This window comes from Polyergus mexicanus, unplaced genomic scaffold (assembly GCF_030449975.1).
Source record: "Polyergus mexicanus isolate NDT 795.1 unplaced genomic scaffold, iyPolMexi1.0 SCAF_2, whole genome shotgun sequence".
Lineage (NCBI taxonomy): Eukaryota > Metazoa > Arthropoda > Insecta > Hymenoptera > Formicidae > Polyergus > Polyergus mexicanus.
This window is the reverse complement of record NW_027223322.1, coordinates 8,760,426-8,787,353: the sequence shown is the minus strand read 5'-3', so window position 1 is coordinate 8,787,353 and position 26,928 is coordinate 8,760,426. Positions and strand designations below refer to the sequence as shown.

The window sequence follows — 26,928 nt, the reverse complement described above, 5'->3', positions numbered from 1 at the left end:
TTCGAACTTTGACAACGAGAAAATGGTGAACGCTGAAGAATCAGCGAAATAATTGCGTGTCAAATAAACGGTTAACAATTGCGTCTTTCAATGATTGATTTGTTTTGCAAAGCCTCTAACCGGTCCATTACCATTCCGTTTCAATTTTCGATTTTGCGTACCGGTCATATCCGCGTATGAGACATTTTGCTGTAACATTTTGCTGCAGAGAACATGTCAAAGACACGTTACACGTTCTGTCACTCTGACTCGTGTAATCGTGTAAACGTCTGACTTTACCGTATACATATATACGTACATACGTATACGACAATCGTTACGTGTCCGCGTCTCTCTGTATCCGCTTGTAGTTTCCTGTCATAGGATACGCGGATTGACCTACAAAGGCCTTTACAGGGGTAAGGCGGACGGGCCCAAGATTGTCGAAATCGTGCGCGATGTCGAGGTTAATGGCTCTCTGTGGTAATGTCAAATGGCTTGACGTAAAGGGCGGTTGTAACACCTATCGCGGCGATCATTCTGTTGATTTAACGGATACGAGACGCATTGTGTTAATTTCAAATGATAACGGGCAATCATTGAAATTTACAAACGAAATTTGACTCACTATGCAAGTTGGATCGGGAAAAAAAAAGTTGTATAATATTAATATATTAAACTATCTACTGTACTATTAAGGTAATGACACACAATATAAAGATTTCTATATGACACTTTATTTGTTATAAGAAGTGAACATTAACATCCGGCTTTGATTAGAAAAAATATCGATAATGATCGGATAGTATGGAGAACGTAATGAATCCAAAAATTCGCAAATTTATCTGAAAGCTCGACATAATGAATAATTGTATGCCTCAAAATATCCCATTTGTCTATGCAACTGGCAGCATTATGCGAAATCAAATTCTGCGACTATAAATCTGATTATGTCGAGTTGATGTTTAAGTAGAAAATGGAACAAACTAATTAATATAACTACAAATATTACTCAAGTATTATATTCAGAGTTTTCCAACAAATTACATAAATTTGGATAATAAGATTATTGCAAACATAATAAACAATTTGAGTGAATGACGAAGTGATAATTTTTTTTTTTTTTTTTCTAAGCGCGCATACTCTGATGATCATACGTGGAATAAGCTTCGCGAACTAATAAGATCGCGTAATATGATTGGTCGCGAATCCGTCTGAGGGAGAGAACTTTTATTATTCTCGAACGTGTCGCTGTGTGACTTCCGTGGTCCGTCATTTTCCTCCTTGACTTTCTTGCGAATCTTCATTACGTACGCACTGAACTATGAACAGCTTTTGAAAGTTAAAGCCACTTATCGACGACGACGGCGGCATATCTCCGGCGGGTTTAATCTACCCTGGAATCTGAGTTTGCCGGGAAAATCGTTCGCGGGATAGAGAGACCCGGCTTACTGCCGGCGGCCGATTACCATCCGGGAATGTTTATTAAATCCTACGATTCTTTCCGTCAGCTACTTTTATTCTCTCGGTTAAAAGTTTGACTCGGTTGTCGATTGGAGATCGCGCTTCCTTTATTCCCCTATTGATTTCGTATGTATGTGCGTATATACAATATATATATATAAAATCTTTTTTATCAATTTTCACGATTCGTTTGACATTCTCACAAGCGTAAACTCCATCACTTTGCTTTTGCAAAAATATTTCCATTTTTCAGAAATTTTTTCACGAAATTATTCATATTTCGTTGCGTTATTATAATTTCTTGATTTTTTTTTAGAAAGTTTAAGATTTTATAAAAAAAAATAAAAAAAAAGATAATCTCTCTCTTATATATAAATGGCCAGTTGTTAATAAAAATAATTAGAAATTCTTATTTTTTGTAGTTGTAAACACGTTTTCTACATCTAGGGTTAAATGAGATAGTTAAATTTCGATCACTAATTCCTGTTTCTTCGTGCACGCATGTTCTTAAAAGTTTTATTTCGATAGTCTCGGTATGAGACTATCATTGGCGCATCCGCGCCTCACGCCAAACCAGCAGTCACTTCGGCCGACTGCACAATCTATGAAAGCGACCGGCGGAATTTCATTAGCATCGAACGCTACCGGTCAAACTGTCCAAGTCGGTTGCTTGTCCAAGTCTCTTTGGCTTTTCTCTCTCGTACTTCTTCTCTGCGGTGCACCCGCCTATTCGTTTGAAAACGACTCACGTTTACTTGAAATACAAACAGCGTTTATTATGGTGGAGGTAAAAAAAATTTAGATATTGCTTGAAGAAACGTGCGCGTTAAATATATTTAATATTCTCAAAAATTATAAAGCTTTACTGATAATTCTAATTTTATGTATAAAAGTTTTTAAAATTTTATATTTACATAATAGATTTTTTTGATTGAGATTATTTTTGCATTTTTTTTGCTTACGTGCTATATGTTTCCCGAATAATTATATATATATATATATATATATGTGTGCGTGTGTGTGTATATGAATATGTAAAATATCTTAGCACAAGCCATCTGTTACCTGTCTGAAACAACTCGACCACTAGCGACGCGCAGGTGGAATAGTAGTAATGCGACATCGAATTATTCGCGGAATATCGCTCTCCCTCTCTCTGTATCGTGCATGTAATCCCCTGTAATCATGAACATAGTTAATGGGACACATAGATATATAGATATCGCCTACAGCAATTCGTTCTTGAATATCTCAGTCAGATTCGTAATTTACATTTTAATTGCAGTCTTAGAAAAGTGCACGTATGATAATATTCAAAATAGAGAAAAAGTCTAGTCAAAACCTTTTCATAAGGATTTCTGACTTTGAGAAAATTTACTTTGTTTCTTATTGATTTAGCTAACGAACAGTTTCGATTGCTCGACCCACACTTTGTGAGGAATGATATCGTGATAATTCAATTAGTGGGACCGAATGTTTGAATTATACAATTGTAAACCGTAATAAGAATTATTTATATACAATCGTTCTCTAGGAAAATTAAAAATTTACTACTAGTAAAATTTGTTACATTTTATAAGATGGATATATCTGCTATAAGAAATATTACTCCATATGTATTATATATTAATATATATATTAATAATTCTGCATATTTAACAACATATAAATAACTAATCAATCGATAAAAAAGGAATAAGAAATAAATATATTTGATATTGATTGAGCGATTTGAGATTAGCTTAGGGCTTACAATTAGATAATAGATTAGCATGGGTTAACTGCTCGCGTTATATCTACGATAATATTTACTCGTATTTACTGATCAGTGCCAAGCTTAAATGATTTGTCAATTGTTTGTTGAATACGATTAAATTCTAGACATTGCATTGCGTACGGTTTTCTCTAATAATGGGACATAATGGGATATAATTTGCTCTACTGCAATAATGATTTATATAAAGAAATTTAGAGATCGATAAGAATTAATTCCAGCACATTTGTGTAAAAATAATTGCATGATAATATCGTATTTAATTTTATAAAACAATAAATATTCATATCAGAGAGAACAATTATAAGTCATGGACTTTAATAAATATCATATGAATATTGCAATTTTCTTCTTAAAGAAAGAGATAAAAATTTATTTCGTGTATAGTAGAATATTTTTACCAGGCACACTTTCGATTTTTCAGTTTATTCAAGATTAATTACTAATTCTCTTTATTCTGCTTATTTTCCTTATCTTTTTTAATTAATAAATATTTTTATGTAATTATGATGGTGTAGAATAATATAAATTTTTAATAAGATTTGATTTACCTCGTCTTTCTTCAGGATTCTTTCTCATCTTCTTATGTCGCAACTATTCATTCCAAATTTGCGAATATTCAATGTGCGTTACCGATATACGCGCCCGGGAGAATTTTCGATGTACGAAGAAATTCCCATTCGCGACAAGATATAATGACCGGGACGAAATTCGATCGCGCTTGGTCAGATTTTCTGGACAGTCGGCGAATCTATTGCATTAAGCTCTTTACAGTTGGTCAGCGGATAGCGGCAAGATCTAATTTGCCGTGCTGAACGAACAGAGAGGAGGACGGCACACACTCACACACATATAAGATATCGAAAAGGGCGAGGGAAGAGACACGAGACGAGAGAGTCTGAGGGAGATAGAAAATCAGGACCGTTCTAAGATCTTTGTCAGCCCCAGATAAATTTTTTTTTTGATACTTTATATTAAATATTATATAGTTTGATCTTTTTAATAGTTTTTTTATTACTAATTTTCTTCAAAATAAATTATATCGATTTCGCATCCATTAATTTAAACAGGCTAAATGATATTTTTTGCATTTCGTATTGATATTGATTAATCTGATATATTTAATTATTTAAATCTTCATCGATTTTCTTCTCACGGTTTTTGCTTGCGTTGTGAAAACAATATCTTTTTTAGATGTAAAACGTTTTGCAAACTATAGTAAAATTTATACGCTACATAACTACTGTGCGCATAGATGTCTGATGGATAAAACGGCCCTGTCGAGAGAGGGTTGGTGAAGTATGATAGAGGCGGAGGTGGTCGTTGCCGGTCCGGCGTCCTATCCAGCGCCCATTCCCAAAGTCCATTACGGATTCTGTGGAATTATGCCGATTAGCCCGGGATCCCGGAATTTACACCGGACTAACGCTCAATACTAGTCGCCGTGGCGAAATCTCATCTCGTGGAAATAATTAAAACCCGCACACACCTACCCGTCGCGCGCGCGGACTCGTTTCCCTATCCTCCTCCGGTAATTCGCTCTCTTCCGGTTACCTGTCGCGCCCGGGGCCTCGTCACAGTAGTCGCTGTCCTCAGCTAGCGTCGTTCGCGATGAATGAGGGAGAGAAGGATTACGAGACGACGAGAAGCGAGCGAGTGTTCGCGCGTGCCGTTGCGGTAGCTGTAAACGCTCGAATGCTAATCTTGAATCGCGCGCGGCGAGCCTGAATCGGTGAGGAGAAATTGAGGACGCGGCGAAAAAAAAGGGATTTTCCCAGTTTATGGTGTACGACGCCGTCTTGTAATTATCTCTCTGCGAGCGTCATTTTAAAATCATTAAAGGCCGCGAACTCGTTAAGAACTTACCTGACACCTTTCTGTGATGCTTGATGGATCCGTTTGATTTATGATCGTTAATGTCGCACATACATACGCGAATCGGATGAGATTTGTGCTAAAAATTATGCAGAAACAATTTATAAGCCCTGCAACAAATAATGAACGATTATTAATATTTCTAGTCAAATAGTTAAATTTCTAAGTTCCATCTCTTAACTTTTTGGTCGATGTCGATGATTCCGTCTACTCGATATGAGCTTAATTTAATTACGAACCAGGGGCTTTGATTCATCGCCAAACGAAGAAATGTTTGGACCAAGGAGGAAGAGGCACACAAAGCCGGCGTTTCCAATTAAAAAATTTGTGTGAAAAAGGTAAATGATATAATAGCGATAAAAAGTATTTTTTTTTTTTTTATAAATAAAGAACATGGACTCGTTAATTAAAAGACAACCGGCGGGACTAGGTTCGCTTATCGGTTTGCGAGCTTTAATACGCTCGCCCGCACGAGCGAGCGAGCGAGCTTTTAATCGCCGACTTGTCGCGGCGATCTTCGATTCCATTTGCGGATAAAACCGATTGCAAAGTAATCGGATAACCGATCGCGAGCGACGGCGACGCGATCGGATATTGATGAAATATTTAATATCGCCCAGGGATCTCTACGCGCGCGAGAGAGCAGCGCATTCCCGGCACAATGAACAGCGCTCATTAGCAGCGGGCTCGTTATTCAAAGTTCGACGTGTTCGATCTGCGAAGTTTCGGGCGATATAACGTACACACCGTCCCGTTCGTCTGTCCGAGGAAAGTCCGCGGACTCGCATAATATTTTCTCACTTCAGGAAACGGACGAACTTCCGACCCGGATTTTTACGCCAGTCCCGACTTGCGGAAGCATTCTCGAAGTTTTACGAAGCGTTCTAACCGACTAACTATTGAAAACGATTTCCCCTTTTTCAACTTTTTCGCGTTTTTAGTAGCCGACTGTTAACGTTTTCCAGGGTATATTAACGTTCCCGAATGTAATAATTCGTCGTCACGTGTACGCCGGCCGCTCGCGGAACTGGAACAGATGAGCTGAGTCATAATGCTAATATCGAATTTTATCCGTACCATTTTCCTCGATGAAGCTATATGGCACTTCGCGAATATTGATTTTGCAAGACGCATTGTGCGTGCTTCGGCGCGCGTGCATTTCGATACATCCTTTACGATACATCTCGTTTACGAAGAAGCGAGCGGTCAGGACGCAGGCGATGTTAATGAATTTTATCATCGAGCGTCCGATTTTAGGCTAGATGCCCCATCAAAGGCCCGCGCAAATCCGATCAAACGGCGATCCTTCCGTCCGTATTATATTAATTGAACTCTGCGCGTAACACACAGCAATAACATTAGCGAAATAATATAATAACGCTATCGGCACTCGGCCACTAGGCTGACCGCCGTCTGGCGGCTCTCGACATTATTTCACGACGAGCGAGGCAGCGCAAACATATTTGCATAATATGTATTCCGCTATCGCGCCTCCGCCTCCTCCGCTCCTCCAGCCTGAAATTCGAAACGCGGCTGTAATCAGCGAGGGCCGCCTTTCGTATCGGTAGTCGCTGCTGCATTGATGATGCATCGCAACGCGTAGGACGCGTTTAGCATGACGTGCCGGCTGATTGAAAGTTATTTCGATGCACGGCAGGTGTATCGGATCGCGTGGATACGCGAGATTATCTCGAGTTCTAGTATTTTAATCTTAGAGATATAACTCGCATGTCCGAATTAATTGACATTAATTAGAAAAATCTTTTAATTAAGACTCATTGTTAGATAAAAAGATATACGATGTATCGACTCAAACAGCCAGGCGTAAAAAGCCGCGAGAAACATTATTACCCTTTATTCTCGCTAGATTTTAAGGTACATCACGACGCCGGTCTGGTTACCGTGCTTGACGCTTTATGAGTTTACACACGCGGTAAGATTCGCGATAGGGCGCGAAGCTCGCTTCGCTCCTCTTTACCTTAGCTTTAACCGGGCTCGTCCTCAGGTAGTACATGCTCGTATATATATATATATATATAATACTTGCAACAATCTCGTGTCGTACCGATAAATACCGACTCTCTATGCTTAGCATATGGAATAGATCACGCACCATTATGGACCGAGTACGAAATAAATATGAAAAATGAATTATGTTGACTGTTATTATAAACATGTCTCGATTATATTAGTGAGATTAACGTTCGTTTTAATCGAGCATAGCCAATTCAACGTGGAATCTCCTTTACTCGAACGAGTCTCATTTCGATATTATAAGAAATTTTCTGGGATTATTATTTTTTTTTTCTTTTTAATCATATTTTATTTAACTCTGTTATTTGCACATGGTTTGCAATATTACAAAATATATTTAAATGATTTTGCTTAATGTATTATATATTTTATTAAGTGTGCGCGACATGGAAACTTTTAGATACGATTGAGAACGTTATCGTTTACTATACATTCCCTTATTACGAGCCATTACATGAAATATAAAAAGTTTCATCAATTTTCACCGGCAGACGCGAAAGAAAGAGGAGCGCGATCAATATGAAGCCGAAATTATTCTGCATTAAACATCGACGTCGCGTGCAATTATACACGTACGCAATTATGCCACCGTGACTGAGTCGTACAATATCTGATGTTTGACTTTGTAACCATGAGCATGTGCGTCCGATGTCCATCCATTTTAGACAGAAAACAGTGCAAATATCAAAACAACAAACAAATTTGCAATTTGATTTCTTGCTCTGCGCAACCTAATTTTTGATTGATCAAAAACTATTATATATGATACGCGCATAAAAACATCGATAAATGAACACTTATATTGCTCGCGTAATATAATCTAGTAATATATATATAGGTATATTGATTTTGTAGACTTTCGAGTCACTGTCTTTCTGAGTTTAAAAATATTTCTGATATTACAAGATAGATTTCTGATATTAAAAATAGAGATGAATGATGAGTAATTATTCTAGATCTAGTTCTACGATGATTTCTTGTTCGCTTGTTACATGTAATGACTAGATAAAATATAGAAATAAAGAATGTATATTTACAAAAAATGGGAAAATATTATAAAAATGCAATCTGATATAAATATAGATAGATTGATGAATGGAATTAATAGAAGCTTTTTCTATTCTTTTTGCGGACATTTAAATCTATTTCTATATGTATAAGGAAGTTATTATCATCACGCATATGCGAAAATATTTACAATAGAAACAAAACGACAAATTTTAAACGTGTACTTCTTTTATATAGATTTCAACGTTAATTAATCGCGCGCAAATAAACATTACGATCTAAAAATATCTTTCACAAAACGGTCGTGTACCTTTAAAGGGATCGTCCTTGCTCTCTGAGCCTGTGCATCAGCTTGAATTCCGGAAAATTACTTCGTGTCCGGGTCATCTTTGATGCGATCGTCTCTATGGATATCCATTTACAATGATATCGATAGACACGGTCTCTTGCTCAGCCTGGAACATACAGGACATTGAACTATGTCTACGATCATATTGGAGATTCTCCTTACATAACATGTTTACCCAACGAGGAATTTATTGATTTGTATACATATATATATATATTTTTTTTTTAATACTGTTTATCTAATACATCAAAAATATTTTTCTCGATCTCTTTCTTTCTTTTTTTAATGTCTATATATTTATATTCAAAAATAAAAAGCTATATATTTTTCTTATTTTTTTATTTTATTGGAATTATTTGTTTTATCGCAACTTCAATTACTAGATTGCAGAATAAAAAAGATTAAAAATTAGACATTTATTTTATAATTCTATACAATTAATATTAACACTGGTAATGAACATTAAGTTTGAGAATGAATGACACGAGTTGACTTTGTTTTCAGGAATACATTTTTGAAACATTACCGCTTTACACGCTTTAAAGTTTTGCTTTATTTCGTCCGACGCACACACAGATAAATATATAATCGCGATAAGAGCTGATTACGTCCTTTGATGTATATTTATATGTATGTTAGTTATAAAATGAAAAAAGACATTCAACACAAGTATTAATTAATGCAAAAATAATTATCAATACAATTTTATCTTATTCATGATTAATGGTTTCTATAACGACTTATTCATATATGAATATGCAATTAAATGTTAGGAGGAAAAAAAAAATTATTTATTCAGGAAATAAAAAAATGTACTAAATTTTAACCAACAAAAAATTATTTTTTTTTTAATGTTTGTATATAAATTGTTAATATTTACATCTTAAAATAATTTTTAATTGTGATAATGTGTAGAATGTTAAATTATTTTGTAAAATACAACATAAAAACTTAGATATATAAAGATCTTTTTAGCTGTTAAATAATATCGTTATTATGTCTAACGTTAAATTATGTTTATTAATATAAATAATATTAATATAAATAGATATATGTATAATATTTATTATGTTATGCTTTTCTCTGAGATTGTCATATAGAAGAGCTGTCAAGCAATTTTAACTGTGATCAAATACAATCGTAAAACTTAATGGTCCGGAGCAATGCACGCGTGGCATCGCTTTGGCATCGAAATCTGTGTATCCCTTCGAATCGTTGTTTGTCCACCGCGAAGTTTATCGCTTCCTCAGCAATTTCTCAAAGTTGTCGCCGTGTTCCGAGCGCGGCACCGCGTGCACCATCATCCCCGTTTGCCGCCGGCCTCTTCCGGCACTCCGCGCCTCCTCTCGATCCTTTCAATCGCGACTTCCCTCCCCTCTTTCCTCCGTCCTCCGACCTCCTGCGGAATTCCTTTGGAAACTTTCCGATATTCATATCTGCCCGCTACTACATCAAAAATTCCAAGCTCGCCCCGCTCAGCTCGCGAGAGTTCTCTCTCTCAGTTATAAAGGATTCGCAGCCACTTACAATATCAGCTCGTCGCCGCTCTTTCCCTGCCATTTCGCCCTTCCTCGACATCCACCTTCTCCAATCTATCCTCTAACTCTTCTCATCACTTCTTCCGCTCTCTCTCTCTCTCTCTCTCTCTCGCTCTCTCTCTCTCTCTCTCTTTCTCTTTTTTTTTTCGTTCCTCTTATCGTTAACGCATCTCACTCGCTACCTGTTCGCTATCATTCGAATAGCTCTCTCCCTTCATATTTTTTTAACATTTACCTTACTCTTTTACGCACTCGTCTTTTACACTTATGGTTATTCTTTTTTTCTCGCCGATCTGGACTAAGCAATTTTTTTATTTATTACTTCAAAGGAACGATTTATCAAATCAATATTTTGCACGAGTCATACATAGTTCCAAGTAAAAATAAGAAACAATATGAAATATTATATAAAAATTATATATTATTGTTTTATCATACTCTTTACACACGATAATTGTTTCTTATACGATGCTTGAATTTCAATCCATTCAAATAAATCCATATTCCGCTAATTTACATATAATTTGCATATCATTGTCGGATTGATAGCGTAGAATACTACATGATTTCTCAGATTATACGATTCAAAGACTAATCATGTATCGATCGTTTAATGTTTAATGCATTAATGCATTGTTTAATAAATCAATACATAAATCTCCGTTGTATAATCTTGTCATTTATTTTATTAAGATAAAATTTTTGTAACGGCAAGGCGATGAATTGGCCAGCGTTCGGTATTTATTTGAGTGAACATATCTCTGTTGCATTATTTGCAAAAAACCGATTAAACCCTTCTAATGGATACAGCTTGATGTTGATGGAAGGGCTTATTACCTGGAAGGTTTATCCTGAAGGCGAAGTCAAGTACCAAATGGTTTTTAACGTTTTTGATCGTTTCTTCGTGTCTCAAGTAATTCGGATGTGCCGTAAAAAGTCTCGTGCATTTTTTTTCATCGTGTCGCATAATTAATAATAACGAGTTGTGATAAATCATATCTTTGCGAGTGAGTGCGATAAACTTTACGAGTGAGTGCAACGAATTATGACAATTTGAAAAGAGAAGGAGGCGTAGGAGGTATCGGACAATGGCGGAACAACTTTGGGATTAGTAATTTATTATTTGTATCTCATTTTTTTATTAAACATTTTTACATTTTTTTGGAATCTATATTATTTCTTAATTATTCCATTAAATATTTCTAATTATTATTATACGTATCGAATTTTATATTCAATATATATAATAATATTTTTCTAAAAATTAATCCTGTTAATTTAAAAAAAATGATTTCCTTAAATATTAATAATTTTTTATATTGTTTTCTAATTATTTTTAATTTCTTAGTAAATACAATCGGGATCTTAAAAAGTAGAGAATAGCGGGAATCGCAGCGGCGGACCTATAGTTATATGCGTCTATTTATAGCTTATAAAGAACAAGCATATGCACATTAAATTAATTGAATATTAGATAAATTGAAATTGCACTAGCTCTTAGCTACCTATATTTGGAGAGATCAAAATATGCGTTATTTCTGACATGTTTGAAAAATATCGGAGATTGATAACGACAAAATATTTTCCAACGAAATGGAAAGAGTTTTCTTAGCACGAAGTTTGACTTAATTGGCGAGCTATTTAATATTGAAGCTTAAAGGATTTTACGGGCTTAAGCATCGAGAGCGTTGGCAGGTAGATAACGAAACTTTGTTGTTCAATTAATTTGAAGTGGACTTTGCTTAAAACAGTAACTTAGCGAAAGATCTAATTATCGAGATATTTGAAGTTGCAAATTAAAAAGTTTCGACAAATTGCAAGCTTCCATGGAAATTTTTGCCTAGAAGAAAAGCGCGAAGCCGCGAGTATTTCGCATACGCGTACGCTGTAATGAATGTCGAGTAGATTTACCATTCCCGCGAAGCGTATTCTTAATTAATGACCGGCCGCGTGGAACTCGTCGTTTCGTCGCGGATTAATTCGCCTCGAAGTGTCTACTAATTATCAATGGGTTCGCGTTGCGCGCTCGTCGTGGCATCGAAATTCCAGCTGGAGGTGCCGCGCGACAAATCCGCGCGTGCTAAGCACGCATGCCGTATGTACATGCGGGCGATCCTGCGTGTTCGCAGAATAGGAGAGATCTGTGTGCGTTGTGCGATCTCCCACGAACTCGTTGAGCATAAACGGCCGATCGTCCGCGTCGCGGAAACCGGTTGCGGTGCTAACGTCACGTTCCAGAGGGCGTCTATAATAGCTCATTAAATTGAATAATCATCGAGGACCCACAGGGACGCTGCACCTGCAATTTACTTGGTCATTGCGCGCTAAGCTCGAAAGCTTGCTCGGAAACTCGATCGAAAGCTCGCTCGGATGTAACGAATGATCTGTTGCCCGCTTCGTATATTACACTCGCGCTCTTCATTTTAAACTACATTAAACCTTTAGTCCAAAATCAAGATTGCGCAGATATCCTGATATTTATATTTTTGAGATATATACTTTTGATTTATAATTGACAATTTTAGAAATTAATTTGTAATACTTTTAAAAATTAAAATAGGGATAATTTTTAATATTACGCGCAGATAAGGATACTCCATCTCTTCAGTATAGTAATAAATTTAAATATTTTTTTTATTTTAGAGCTTAGATTCGACTATAGCTTATTCTAATTATTTTAGGATCGAGATCGGAGGCGAGAAGATAAACGTATTTTTTATAATAGAAAGATTATATTTTTTAATAGAGATTAAGTGCATTTTTAAGATGAAATCATCAATCAAGAAAATTTATAAAATTCCTAAAAAAATGTTGATCATTCTACGCATTCTAATCTTTATTTTAATTTATGTTAAGTGTAAAAAAGGGGCGCATTAAAAGAAAGTATACGATAAAATAGAAAATGCGGGATTATTAATTTTTACGGATTATTTATTTATTATGTTTTTTTTTTCTATTTCCGCATGAAGAGGCATGATTTTTTGATACGCTAGTGCGTAATCGTCTGCATTAAAGTATACGATACAGAGTCACGTTCCAATTAATTCATATAATAGATATTAATTAGTTCCCGCAATTACGAGAGTCATATTCCGAAATTGTAATCCCGATCGAAATTGAATACGTCGGACGTGCGTAAGTATGCGCGTTTGTAATTGATATTAGCATCTCTATGATATAAATTGTTTGTACAATTAAAAGTTTTACTACATCGATGTAATATACATTGATGTATACAATCGAAAGGCAATCATCCTCAATAATTCAATAATGTTGTAACATAATTTAATTACTACGTTATGTGAATAATAAAATAAGATCTTTTAGTGCTTTTATTCTATTTTTAATCTTAACACACACACCGTAAGACATCTAAGAGTATTCTTTACATTTTGCAGAAATTTACTTCTTTCAAAATTACAACTCTTTTTTGTTATCATTTAATATTTGCTTACTTGGATGTTTTAGTTTCAATTTTAATTTAAATTTGCGGTTACTAAATATTTAATATATATTTTTATTAATTTAAATGTCATTTTTATTATTTTAAATATCATTTGTTATGATGTCAAATTCGCAAAACTAGAGTTTATAGTTACTTATCTTGCTTTGAGCACACATTAGAGATTCGTATGCGTTATTTTTTGCGATTAATAAAGACATAGTATATAACTGCGTCATTCAAATAGATTAGCAACCTTAGAAAATATAAAATTTGCTTACATAATTTATATTTTATCATGATAAAATTGTCAAAATAATTTTCTACTTAGAAGAAAAAAAAGAGATTTATCTTTCCCTGATGCAACGGTAAAATCGAGAATATACCGAAACTGCTATTTTAATATCTCCAGCAGCTCATTAAATCGGATAATTATCAGCCATAATCACATTGTGTGGCATATACACTACTTTATATGGCTACCGCATCGATGTATATGTACCCGTCCACGCGCTACGGAATTTTGATCGACTGGTAAATGGATCCCTTGACGACTGCGGATTATTTATTCCCTACACGATTAACGTCATGTAATCAACGATAACATAATGAACGTATTGCCTAGTACTTGTAATGACATAGTAATATCGTTGCTTCTCTCTCGCGCGAGATATCGATTATTTCTATCAATCTACAGGGCAGCAGTCTCTCGCGAAATATTAATTTTTGTGTAATATCGATTTGTCGTGAATATCATAAAAAAATATAATTAGATTATTACCGTAATAGCTAATTTCAAATATATATATATATAGGATGTTCCAGGTTAGGTCAGTGTAACTTTAGAGTCTTATAGGAAATTTGAATTTGAAAAAAAAAAGTTTTGATTAACGTAGGTCCGGAAATGCTTCGTCAAAAAGTTATAGCTAATAAATTTCGAAAAACGACTTTTTATGATTTTTTAAAATAACTTCAAAACCCTTCATTCATTTGAAAAAAAGTAACAAAATAAATCTGATGGGTAATTAAATAATAAACTAAATTATTAATTTTATTTAATTCTGATAAGGCGTTCAAGAGAAAATAAGTTCAATACAACGAAAACAGCAGAAACTTGAAAAAGATCACCTTTCGATGGTCTTTGTGTAAACACTGCAAATTTGTAATATTCCAAATATAAACATAGAAATGTTCTTATCAAATTTTGATCATAACTAATTATTTACAGAGAGTTTATTAACTATAACTTTTTAATTAAGCATTTCCGGACCTATATTTATTAGAATCTTTTTGTTCCGAATTCAATTTCCTATAAGATCCTGAAGTTTCATTGGCCCTGACCTAAAACACCCTGTATATACCATATATATCAGGAAAAATAATCGCGCGAGTTAATCAAGAGAGTTTATTCTTTACTCTTTTATCCGGTATAATAGATTTAATAGGTTTTAAATCACTTTTACTGGAAATTATTTGGCAATTAAAAAGGATGGCATGCAAAATGAAGTTAATGACTACAATGTACATTAATCGTCTCTTTATTTGACTATATATATAATATAATATATATACCTCTGTATTGGCGAGACAATATTTCGATAAATCGTGGCTTGGCTTGGTACAAGTTGCGTTTCATACTTGGTATTACAGGGGGCGGGGAAAGAGGGGGAAGGGGGGGTGGGGGTGGAGGAGGGCAGTTAATTACATCGACGCACAGATATGCATTAATTGTTATGTATATTAAGTATGTATATAACATATTCTGCACGCGCGTGAGATTATTGTACAGTGTGCGACGCGCCATTTACTAAACGTTCTTCAGTTTAAGAAGAGCGGGAGAGACGATAGGAGGGGAAGGGAATAATCGAAGATGATATTATTCACAATAGGAGTATGAAGGAGAGAATAGGTTGCGCGTCGCTTTCTGTGTATATTTATGTATACATAGTGCAAAATATATTATTAAGGTCAGGCCACTCGTACGCAAGGGGCAGTGTTGAATCGTCCCTCTTAAAGGCTTAGCCGTCCTTTTCGAGAATCGCCGATTAATTCTCAGCGTTCTTAAAGTGTCCGGCGCGACCGAGCCTCCGTAGAATCGATCGGTACGCGCGATTTTATCATCGTCTCGATTCCACAATCATACTAAACGCATTTTTTACATTGTTTTAAATACGAAGTGGACTGTCTCGGAATGATATAGCATATAGCTAGATATTGTTCGGCGTCCCTAGCTTAACTGATTCGACATTTGATACTTTTATTTTAATGACTGAGTAAATACGTCCAGGTATCGATACCTTTACCCGTATGATATTCTCATATGCGTGACGCTCGTCTCGATCAATTGCGATCGAGAATCCACTAGAACGATCAAAGCGCGCGGAGATTCATCGATATGTAAGTAAAACATTACGAAATCATGCCGGAATCATTAAATGATACGTTAATTTGCGACGCAACATCTTGTTGCTTCTTGCTTCTCCGTTCTTTAACTGTTCAAACATCCTTCAACATGTTTTAAGAAATAAAACAATTTTTCATATTCTTTTGTTAGATATTTTACCGATTATAATGTATAAAAATGTATGGATCGAGGTGTGCCAATTGCATCAAATGGAGAATTTGATCAATTATGACAAGATGTCGCGAGAGTTGACATTACTTTTGTTAAATTTTTTCTTTTTTTTCCAAATTTGTTAAATTAAATTACAATAATTATAACATTAGATTTAATAATAATTGTATGACTAGTTAAAGTCAAATTAAAGTCGTACAATATTAATTTCACTCTTCGCCACATTTGTGCATAGTTTGAACCGCCTTAATCTAACATTATGAATGATTATGAATCGAAATGGACGCGTTTCCGAGCTGTCTTTTCTCAGATATATTACATAATATAGTACTATATACGTATGATCTCTTTATAATTTCTTAACTGTCTCGTATATTATATCGTCTCGTCGTGATAAGGACGATTTACATGGTAACAGATAGTCGAGATACACGTTTAATAAGCGATGGCAACTATAACAATGATCAAAACGATAATCAACAATAATCGGTCAACAAAATTCATCGATAATTTTCGAAGCCCATGAGGCTTCCATTATCCGCCGTGATGCGCAAAGGTCGATTCGATTATGATCTGAGATTTTTATTTCTCTTCTTACTTCCAACTCTCTTTTTTACGCTTTACATATATATTTATATTTATTTATATATATATATATATATATATATATATATATATTATATAACTCTTGTAAATACACCTACAATCAACAATTTGATAAATCCTATTCCGTAATTTACACAATCTACACATAGACGTTTTTCCCGTTTTCATTAATAATAATTAGATATCGCGATGTTTTTTCTCTCTCACACGGCGCGGCACTCACGCATGTACACGCACACGAACGCACATAAACAGGCATGTACACTCATTTATTGTGACTATAACGAGGCCCAATTGCGAATAAATAACGAAACAATCCTGCGAGCCTTGACGACGACCGACACTTTGGCCCACATTTTCACATGGCATTAAATACGAAATTTGCGATCGCGATAGCATGATACTGATAGTTTCTAATTTCGCGACATTTGATTTGACTTACATTATAGTTGATACTAAAATACTGATAACTCTATAGCAAGATTTAATTCAAACTTTGATGTTAAATTAGTCATGAGTTCATATTTGCGATCAGATTTAATATAAATGTATAAATAAACTAAATATAGAACGTCAATAAATTATAGATAGAAAATTAAACATAGTTTCTTTATATGGATGATCTAGCCTGACGATGCAATGTGTTTTTATTTTAATTTATACATTCTATTTGTTGTTATCACACACGTGAAATATATTACTGATTATGAGATATTTTTAAGAAAAGCGTGTAATCGGAAAAAAATAGATTCAGTTTTTATTATATAATGACACTAAGCAAAATTTAATTTTTGTAATTACATTTATTACGACGATAAATATAATACTTACCTTGAGATTTAATGCCACGTAAAGAAGGGATCTGAAGCAAGCCAGTTGCTATATCAGTATTATATCTCTGCGAAAACACTATATCTTTATATGCTGGCAGATCGCGCGTTATTTTTTTCGTACTTCACAAGTATAAAATATTTAACCTCGATACGCGTTAATCGTCTATTCACAATGTGCCTGTTAGATGACATAATTGACAACGCTGTTGTAACGAGCGGTAGCAAAAGTGCTGTCATTATCAAGCGTCGCATCCTTTGTCTACCAGGAATATTCATTGTCCCATTAAATGGACGACTTTTATGTAAAAGGACCTGAGTGCCTTTATGTCACAAAACTAAGAAATAAGATTCTAAAGTTCTCTCTAGAGGATGTAATATCATTTTGTGCCATAAGAGTAATTTACGGTAAAGTTAGAAGAATCTTAATCTACTTAACAAATCAGTTACAGGATTTAAGCTTTAACTATCAATGGGTTAATAAATATTCCAACTCAAAGATATGTATATACATGTATATACATAAAGATGGATAGATCTTTTTTTTTTGCATTGTCGTTTTTATATAAACATTTCTAAGATACGAGAATATTCGCAGATATTCCCAACTCAAAACTCTCGACACTTGGTGCCGTTTATAGAAAAGCCGTCTAAATGGCATAACAACGCGCGGATATCTAATATTGGACTTGAAAGCTTAAAAAAAGCAATATGGACCCTTGAAACGCCGATATTGATAAGTCATCCTAAATAAATTCATGAATGTAAATCGGAAATTCTTAAAATAAAAAAAAAAGAATAACGAAGCCGAACATTTGGCACGTTTCTCTAATCGGGACGAGCAATTATCTCTCACTTTTGCTTTCATCTGCGCGCCTCGTTGTCATTGAGCCAAAATTATGTATCAAAATTTGTTTACCGAGTCGTCGCGTTTTCAACGAACCACGAGATTTTGCGAAATTTTGCGCGTACGTATGTGAGTCAGAAATATCATAAATTAATTATAATACTAATAGAAATGAACGTTTTAATCCGAAAACAAAAGTGTATGAAAGCGGCACGGTCAATATAATTTTATGAATTTATTTATGTATATAAATGTATGTGTGTGTGTGTGTGTGGTTTGCAATTTTTTTGTGAACTAAGAAAAGATTTTAATCAAATTCAATAATGTATTCATATTTAATATTGATACAAAGTGATGGCAAGTTAATTTATTATTGTTATTTTTCGACCTACCATTTTTCCACGTGCGAAGGATTCTTGTGATGTCAACTCTGAATATTTATAACTCGAGATTTGAATTCCCTTGACAGAAAATTCGGCAGTGTGTGTTAGCTATTTACACACAAAGTACTGTTTTATTTAGAAAATTCTATTTTCTACTTTTTGTACGAAGCACATATCGATTTATTACACATCATGAAATTTTTTTCGCGACATAAGAATGGAACGAGCGAGCAAACATAGAACAAAACATCTGTGCTGCACGTTGAAGAAATTAGAAGTTTAATGTAACTGTCTGAATAATGTCGGAATATCAGAAAAAGAAACATCTCCGATCATCCAGATCAACTGATACATATGTATTTAATAATAAAATTGTCGATAAAAATATTTCGATACGGTTGCTCGCGCGCGATGTGAATATGTTAATGAAAAAATTTTCAATTACCGTCCTGTCATTCGCGTTAATATTTTTTCTCCATCGAATATAGGTAATATAGATATTATTATACAAAGTATAAAAGTAGAAGTGGCATCTCTTCTTTATAATTCAAGGATGTCTCAGCATCTTTCAGACAGCCGAAATTGCGAAGATTGACTAGTTTGATAGATTAAAATATATCAAGGATATTTACTTTTGGTCTCAATTTAGAGAAACGCAATTGGAAATTGAATTTCCCAGGATATGAAGCGATACGTATTGCGAAATTGCGTGCGTCACGCACGCACGAGTGAAAAGCCCAGCACTCCGCTTGGCTCTCGATCGTGTAAGTAAAATCGTCTCTGGATTAGACACCGATACTGCAGCAGCTCGTTCCACTTGATCGCGGCTAATGCGAATTCACTCGATGGGAATTCGCGCGTTAATTAAACATGCGCGATTTCTCGCGCGGCAATCGCTGAGTGTTTCCTCCGGCATCGGTAGCGACTCGACGTGAACGACGTTCGCGTAATTGATTCCGCGTGTAAAACCGTCTCGCCCACTCTGATCTGACGTTTCGGATGCGAGCTAAAAAAGTCCGGCGGTTTTATGATTATGTCATTGGGAGGGTGACGTGTGGCGAGACGTGGCTGCTAACGAGATATCTCGTTAAGCCGCAAACGGACAATCAGGATAGCCGTAGCCCGCGATGACGAAACGAGCAAAATTTCACAATCTTTGGTGCCGTTAAGGTTTCGTCGATATTCGTTAGACTGTTAATTTACATCGGCGTTAAGCGGAAGAGCGGCTACGTTGGATCGATGCTACACGAGATATAGGTACATACGGACGGTTTTTATATATTAAAGGCATCGCTTTTGAATTAAAATTGAAATAGATTCCTGAAAATTGCTCTTGAGAAAAAAAAAATGATAGTACTCCATGCCAAAAGACTAATTCGCGATCATAATAATGTAAATAATCTTGAACAAATTAATTATATTAAAATTTATCTATTAATCAATTAATACTATTCATAATATAGAGATGCAATTTTATTTTCATAAAGAAAGAAGTGCAAATTTGCTTACTGTTCTTTAAATAAAAGATGAAATAACATCCGACAATCAAAGATATAAAAATCGTCCATTGTACTTTCATATCGAGTTTTCGAACTTAACATTCTGTCTCACAAGAGCGCCGCATATTATTTTTACATATGATATAAGTTATATTACGTATGATTTGATTGAACATGTCGCTTTTGTTAATGGGTATTTTTTGACCTCCAAGTTTCTGTTTCTATTTCTATTTATGCGGACATTATTATTCATCGTCTATTCTCGCTTTTTTGTTTCGAAATAAAATTTTATGAGATGCTCTTTGTTCATTATCAAAATGCGAACCGGGCTAGTGTTTAATTATCTCACGAATTGACGTTGAGAGACTTCGAATTCCACAATTGTATAATTTTATAATTCGTCATTTTATGTCGCAAATAAAATGAATAATAAAAATATAATTATTTCTATTGGAAAAAATTGCCCGATAAAAAGCCGTTATACATTTGGTGAAAATAATAATTTATTAATAATAATAAATTTATATCATAATTCATCTTCTAATTTTCACAGAAAAAATAAATTCATTATATTTCCGAAGTACATTGTATTCAATTTTAACATATTATTGTTTCACATAAGTATATATAAAATATATTTAAAAATATGAAATTTACTCTTTTTGATAATAATAATATGGAAATTTCTGCTTTGCAATTTTTCATCGATTCGGTGAATTTTTTTATATTACAAACGTATTATAATAGTATCCTTCAGCAACGTGACGCAATTAATAATTATTCTTCCGTATAAGATATGATTATTGTTACGTATCAACGAAATATCAATCTAAAATTTGGTAGACGGCAAATATGGATCGCCGAGAACGCGACTCGATCGGATTATTTCGACGCTGTCTTGCGCAATCTCTTTTAGAGTTAAAGCTAGAGAATCGAGCTTGTAATAAACGTATTTTGAGAGCGTTTAAGGATAAATTCCGTCTATCTTACGTCGAAGCGAGCAGATGATGCAGCGCGACTAGGATGATGGCGATGGTCGCGGGCGACGCGCTCTCTTTCGATGTAATGGATGCCGAATTATCGTCTGTGTCGAAAGACGGCTCTAGGGTAGATCCCGTTTCCCTCAATGGGCCCTGATGCACGTGATTCAGTCTGTGATCGCGTTCGCCGATCGAATCGCCCGTATCGTCCTCCGATCGTCGGTCACCCGTCTTTCTGGAATGCTTAGGCAGCTCCATGTCTATAACAAATGGAAAGTAGCATCTTTTTGAGTAATTAGGTTTTTTGCGAAGTTATTTCTTTAGCATTTTAAAATATATTATTATTTTAAAATTCACTTTGTACCGTTTAACAAGAACTGGGCATCTAATACTTAAATTCTGTTTAGACAGTTCCGTTAAAAATGTCTTTCTCATTTTTGGTTTTAAATCTTCAATGCCTTATAGATAAGTCGCTATGTTTAGAGAGAGTTATGTGAATATGAAAGTTAAGCAGTGATTTTTTACAAGTTGCCGAGTTGATGTAGAAAATGTTGGAGTTATCGATATTTACGCCGCGTAATGAGAGAGTGTCAAGTTTGCAGTTTCTTCGTTATTGAATTCAGGGCACGATCGTCGAAACATTATTTCAACTGTGGCCAACCAGTATATATAGTCGGCGATACGCGCGCGAGTAGATATCATTTTTTTCTCCGCACGTGCAGAACCTGGATGGAGGATATCGCGCGATGTTTTTACGCTTCACGTCACCCGGATACACGCGAGGTGAATAAAAGTAAAGTGAGATTTCCTTTTTGGAAATTATATCGCGATAGGAGTGCAGCTTGGCGTGTGCAAAACGAAAAAAAAAAAAATCAATCTTTTTTTCCTTTCTTTTATCGCAGTTAAAAAATTTTTTTCACAAAGGAAATTTTTATATTTCGCATTTACGACACGGCCTTCTCGCAATGTAACGAATGTAACTTTCTCTTTGACATTTATCGTGTATTTCTCAACAGTACTAAATATTCACGGCACGTTACATTGAAATTCAACGAGCGAATGATGAGCAAGTCGATACGTGATAGCGAGGAACGCGAAGTTGCAGGAAGAGGGAAGAAGGGCAACGATATCGGGAGTATCCCGTTATCTTTCTCATGTTAGAATCAATCATACGCTTCGCTCTTTAGGAAATGTATAGTCAACGTTAATTTCCTGTAGATTCGATATACTGGATAGCTCAGACGTGCTTGTCTCTCGCAACGTCATTATATTCTATCTTTCAGATTATATTTCATCCTTGCAGAAAAATACATTTCGACTGAATAAAATTTTGATGTACGTTCAGTTACGATATAATTATTGAGATTTAATTCAATGTTAGATGTTAACGCATTTCCCATTATCCGAATGTAATTATACCGGCGTAACCGAATTCGCGCGTAACGTTAGAACGTTTAACTATGTCGATTATATAATTTCGACGAAGCTACCAAATACCAAAATCACAGGGCTAATTGACAAGATCGTCTTTCAATGACATTGAATTTAGTACCGCTCTGCTAGCTATTGCTACTTATTACGGAGCACTCGAATCCTGCAACGAGATGCAATTTCCATCCTAATTTTCCTCTTACTCCCGGTCAACTCTACTTAATAATATTGCTAATGAATTTAATTCATATATTGAGTACGATGTGAATTTTCTATGCAAAAATTTCACCTTTGGCTCGCATTAAAAAATCCACATTTATTACTCTCGAATTTGAAATTGTGCCAAATTTTTTTATTCGCGATATAAAACATTTCTGTAATTACTTTGAAAATTTATTCTGAAAATCTTTATTTACTAAATGTTGATCCTCTCGAAAATAAAAATTTGTCCCGCTACACCCTGTATACAACTGTTTCGAACAAAGAGACAGGCTGCGGTAGAGACCGGTGGTTAGAAGAACTATAAGAAGAAGTAGAAGAGTGTGGTGCACGCGTGCGGCAGCCCGTCGAAATAGCAGTTTAGCACTGATAACACTTGGCAGACTTTTATCGATCATGTCTGGCAACAGATGGCTCACCCAATTCCGAGCGGCGCGTTTTGTCTGGCTGGCTGATAAACGATAACTAATACGAGAGACAGGAGTACGCGGGGCAAGGTTGGCGGAGAGCAAGAAGAGAGATAACGGCGGGATGGTGGCCACGTTAGATATTGTTTCACGGTCTTTTAACCGGCGACGTGACGCCCCGATGATCTTAGCTATTGTTCCGCAGCGCTTTTTTCATGACGGGCAACTTATACTCTGGTTGATTTAAAAGAAGTCATTATTGGAATGACAAGTGATGCTTGAGGAAAGTTGTCAACATTTTTCAAAATTACTTACTAGCATTGATATTTCCTTGATAATCCCCGCTTTTCTTCTTTATATAAGACAAAGGTATTATATTTAATTTAAAGATATTATATTTTTTAAGTAATTTCCTTTTTTGTACGAGGCAAAGATCTTATTTTTTAATTTCTTTCGCGTTACGCTCTAGAATCGTAACAAAATATGACCGAGAACTGCGCACATTTAATCTCTCAAATTATTCGACGTCGTCAAATTATTATTAATTACACAATTTTAATTATATATGTTTTCTATTTAATATATTATGACACTTTGTCAAACTTATGTAATGCAAATGTAGCGTCAGTTGATTACTATGTACGCGCGTAACCGTTATGAATCATTCTTTATAAATTATGAAACACAAAACAGTAACGAAGTTTTTAAAATATTGAAAATTCTCCTGTATAATATCGCGGGAGAAATCAAAATCCGCAGACTCTCTTATAATTTAAAGCAACGCGATCTTCATCCCGGAGATACGCCGCGACTCCGATATCGAGTCGCCATTTATCAAGGTAAATCCATAATCCCGACCGCGCGCAATCTGTGACAAGAACATCCCCGAAAGAGCGGTGGAAAAGAGGACACGAAAAACCGGCACGGTGCGGATAGAAAAGAGGAGCGGAGGGGAAAGGGGGTAGGACAGGCAAGGGGTGAATGGAAAGCTCAGATATTGTTTCGCGGACTTTCGATCCTCGACATGACGCGCCAACATGCCGCTCTCCTACATTCTCTTACGTAGCCTTTTGTGATTCTCGCCTTCATCGCGTACCGCTCTTAAATCTACCGAATTCTTTTCCTCTCTCCCCGTCTCCGTCTATCCCACGACGTGGACGAGCGCGCGATCTTTTTATCCTGTACTTCGAATCTCGTTTATACCGGCGATTTAACGGTTAATCCTTCGAGCTTATCAGATCGCGTGATTTCAACGAGAAGCTCGAGCATGCCGCGATAACATCGTGCTTCCTTGTCCGCCCTTCACACGACAGTACGATAAAATTGCCATCATTAGGATTGCACGCTCACAAGCCGTGGCGGTAGTTAACTCGCGAATATCGGACTCGGCTTTGTCCCACTTGTTACGTCGTTTTATCCGTGCTACAATTAAGTGATAGAGGTAAACTGACGATGAGACTTCTTTTTACGTAAAAAGTCGCGACGAAAGTTTTGCACGTGCGTCGATATTTTTTTTTCGGGATAAGCAAAATAGCGCAATTCATCTTCCTTTCCTGAATTCCTCTGACGCATTAATGACACGTGTTGAGATATTTTGACGCACGGACGCAGGGATACAGATCGAGATTGTGCAGCCGCGCGTGAATCCGAAATTTTATGCGCGCTTCTCGTCGATAACTCGCCAGGAATTTTGCTCTAATTATGTGACATACAGAATGTTCGCCGCAATAACACGCAAAGCTCATGACATATATATAATGTGATAATAATGTAACAAACTTCGTAATAAACATAATATTCTTCCATTATGATAAAATAATTTTTAGACGGATTATCGTATACAAAAGTTACGCTCTCCGCAAGGATTAATTAAATAGTAAAAGAAATGTCGATATGTTGTTTATTTTACAATTTTGGGAATACACAATATATATTGCAATATGCATCCAAAAATATTATAGACATGAGAATTACATGCGCGCATTAAATTTTTTATTGAACAAGACTATAAAGTAGTAAAGCGCATACATGTCGCCTCCTTTGTGAATGATCAACATTAATGCCAAAAAGAGAGAATAATTCTCTGAGTACATACTACAATATATTGCAATATTACGGTCATTTGATCAATATTTATTTCATCATTTATTTAAAAGCGCGAGATCGAGTGTAATGAATCGTATCTGTCACATTTATTAAATACGTCATTTTATACCGATTTTCTGTATCATATATTATCTACAATTCGCGATGTATATCAATAGCGCGATGAAATCGTTAAACAATGAAATTACAAAAATATCATTTCGTTTAATATTACAACAAAATTAAATCGTCACTCTTTTAAAAATAAAATTTACATTTTGCGGCAACTCGTGTGACAAAAGTTTTGGAGATTATTAAAACTACACTAATTAATTTAGAATGAATTTTGATGCGCCTTTTTTCCTCGAAATCGTTTGCTTCGATTGTTTGCAATTTAATAATTACATTCTCCGTCATTTAGTCAATCATTGAACATGAATCAAAAATTATAAAACAGTCTAACGCGCATAATAGAATAAATTGATTACATATGGTCGCTGTGTTATAGTAACATAAGCGCAGTTCGCCGCTTCGCCGAGTTTTTTCTCGCGCTATAAAGCGGAAAATTATGTGATGGAATCCGATAAATAAATTGTGAAAAAAATAAGGACGCATATCGCGGGAAAGTAGCGAGGAAGTTATGAGCGCATTTACGGCTGATGACATACCGGCGAGAGAATGGCGTCGTCTGCGAAAAATGTGCCTTTTTTTTCGTTCGTTTTTCGGTTGTACAGGGGTGTCAGCGTACACATAGTAAACGGATCGTAACGTTCAATCAACGTGACGAATTATGAGGCACCATTCATGACGACTTATTTTATGCTCGCAGAGTATCATCCGCCGCGAGATATCGCCGGTATGTCATCTGCTATTCAAGTTTCAACCGTTCTAATGTATATTTTTTCGTTATTAATTTATATAACAAAATGTAATATAAATTTTAGAAAAGAATATATATAAAAATAATATCGATAACATTTTTTAGTAATATTTGGAAATGTCGCAATTGTAATCTTTTTTAAGATTGTTTCTTCTAATATATAAATTTTTAATGATCATCAACTATTTAATTTATTATTATTATTATTATTATTTTTTTTTTTTTTGGAGAAATTTTATGATATCTTGCGATTTGAAATGTTATATTTGGAATGTTAATTTCTATACAGAGTGTAAAAGTTAATATTGTATAACGATAATTTCAACGGAGAAAGAATGTCAGTGTTTGGGAAGAAAAAGAGAAGAAAGAGAGCAGATTCGTAATCACGTTTTAACCGATAATATCGTAAATATATTTTAAAAATTATTCACTCAGGTATTTCATGGATGGTACGTCGGCGATCGGTGGTGGTATTTCGCGGACACACAATGGAAACGAAAATTCCATAAATATTATACGGAGAGTACAATATTATCTGCATCGTGAAATAACTTACGGTTACGACGCGACGAGGAAACGTGGCTAAGAAACTGCGGAAATTCCGATCTGTCTCCCGGCACTCGTCTCTCCGATATCTTAAATAATAAAACTCGAGGGGAACTTAATTCTCTGCGAATACCGATATCTTCTTGTAATGACGGTCGCGTGCGGTTTCTTCGAGAT

At 35.1% G+C, this 26,928-nt stretch overlaps 2 protein-coding genes across 2 annotated transcripts in view; one reads left to right on the top strand and one right to left on the bottom strand.

The window, feature by feature from the left end:
• LOC138944801 (carbonic anhydrase-related protein 10-like) overlaps positions 1-26,928 on the top strand; it is a 253,528-nt gene that overhangs the window by 24,380 nt on the left and 202,220 nt on the right. The window lies entirely within an intron of this gene.
• LOC138944803 (lachesin) overlaps positions 20,875-26,928 on the bottom strand; it is a 117,485-nt gene continuing 111,431 nt past the window's right edge. Inside the window, exon 9 of the mRNA XM_070315814.1 lies at positions 20,875-21,443. Within this exon, the coding sequence (XP_070171915.1) occupies positions 21,190-21,443 (254 nt within the window). The 3' untranslated portion in view covers positions 20,875-21,189. The remainder of the gene's footprint in view (positions 21,444-26,928) is intronic.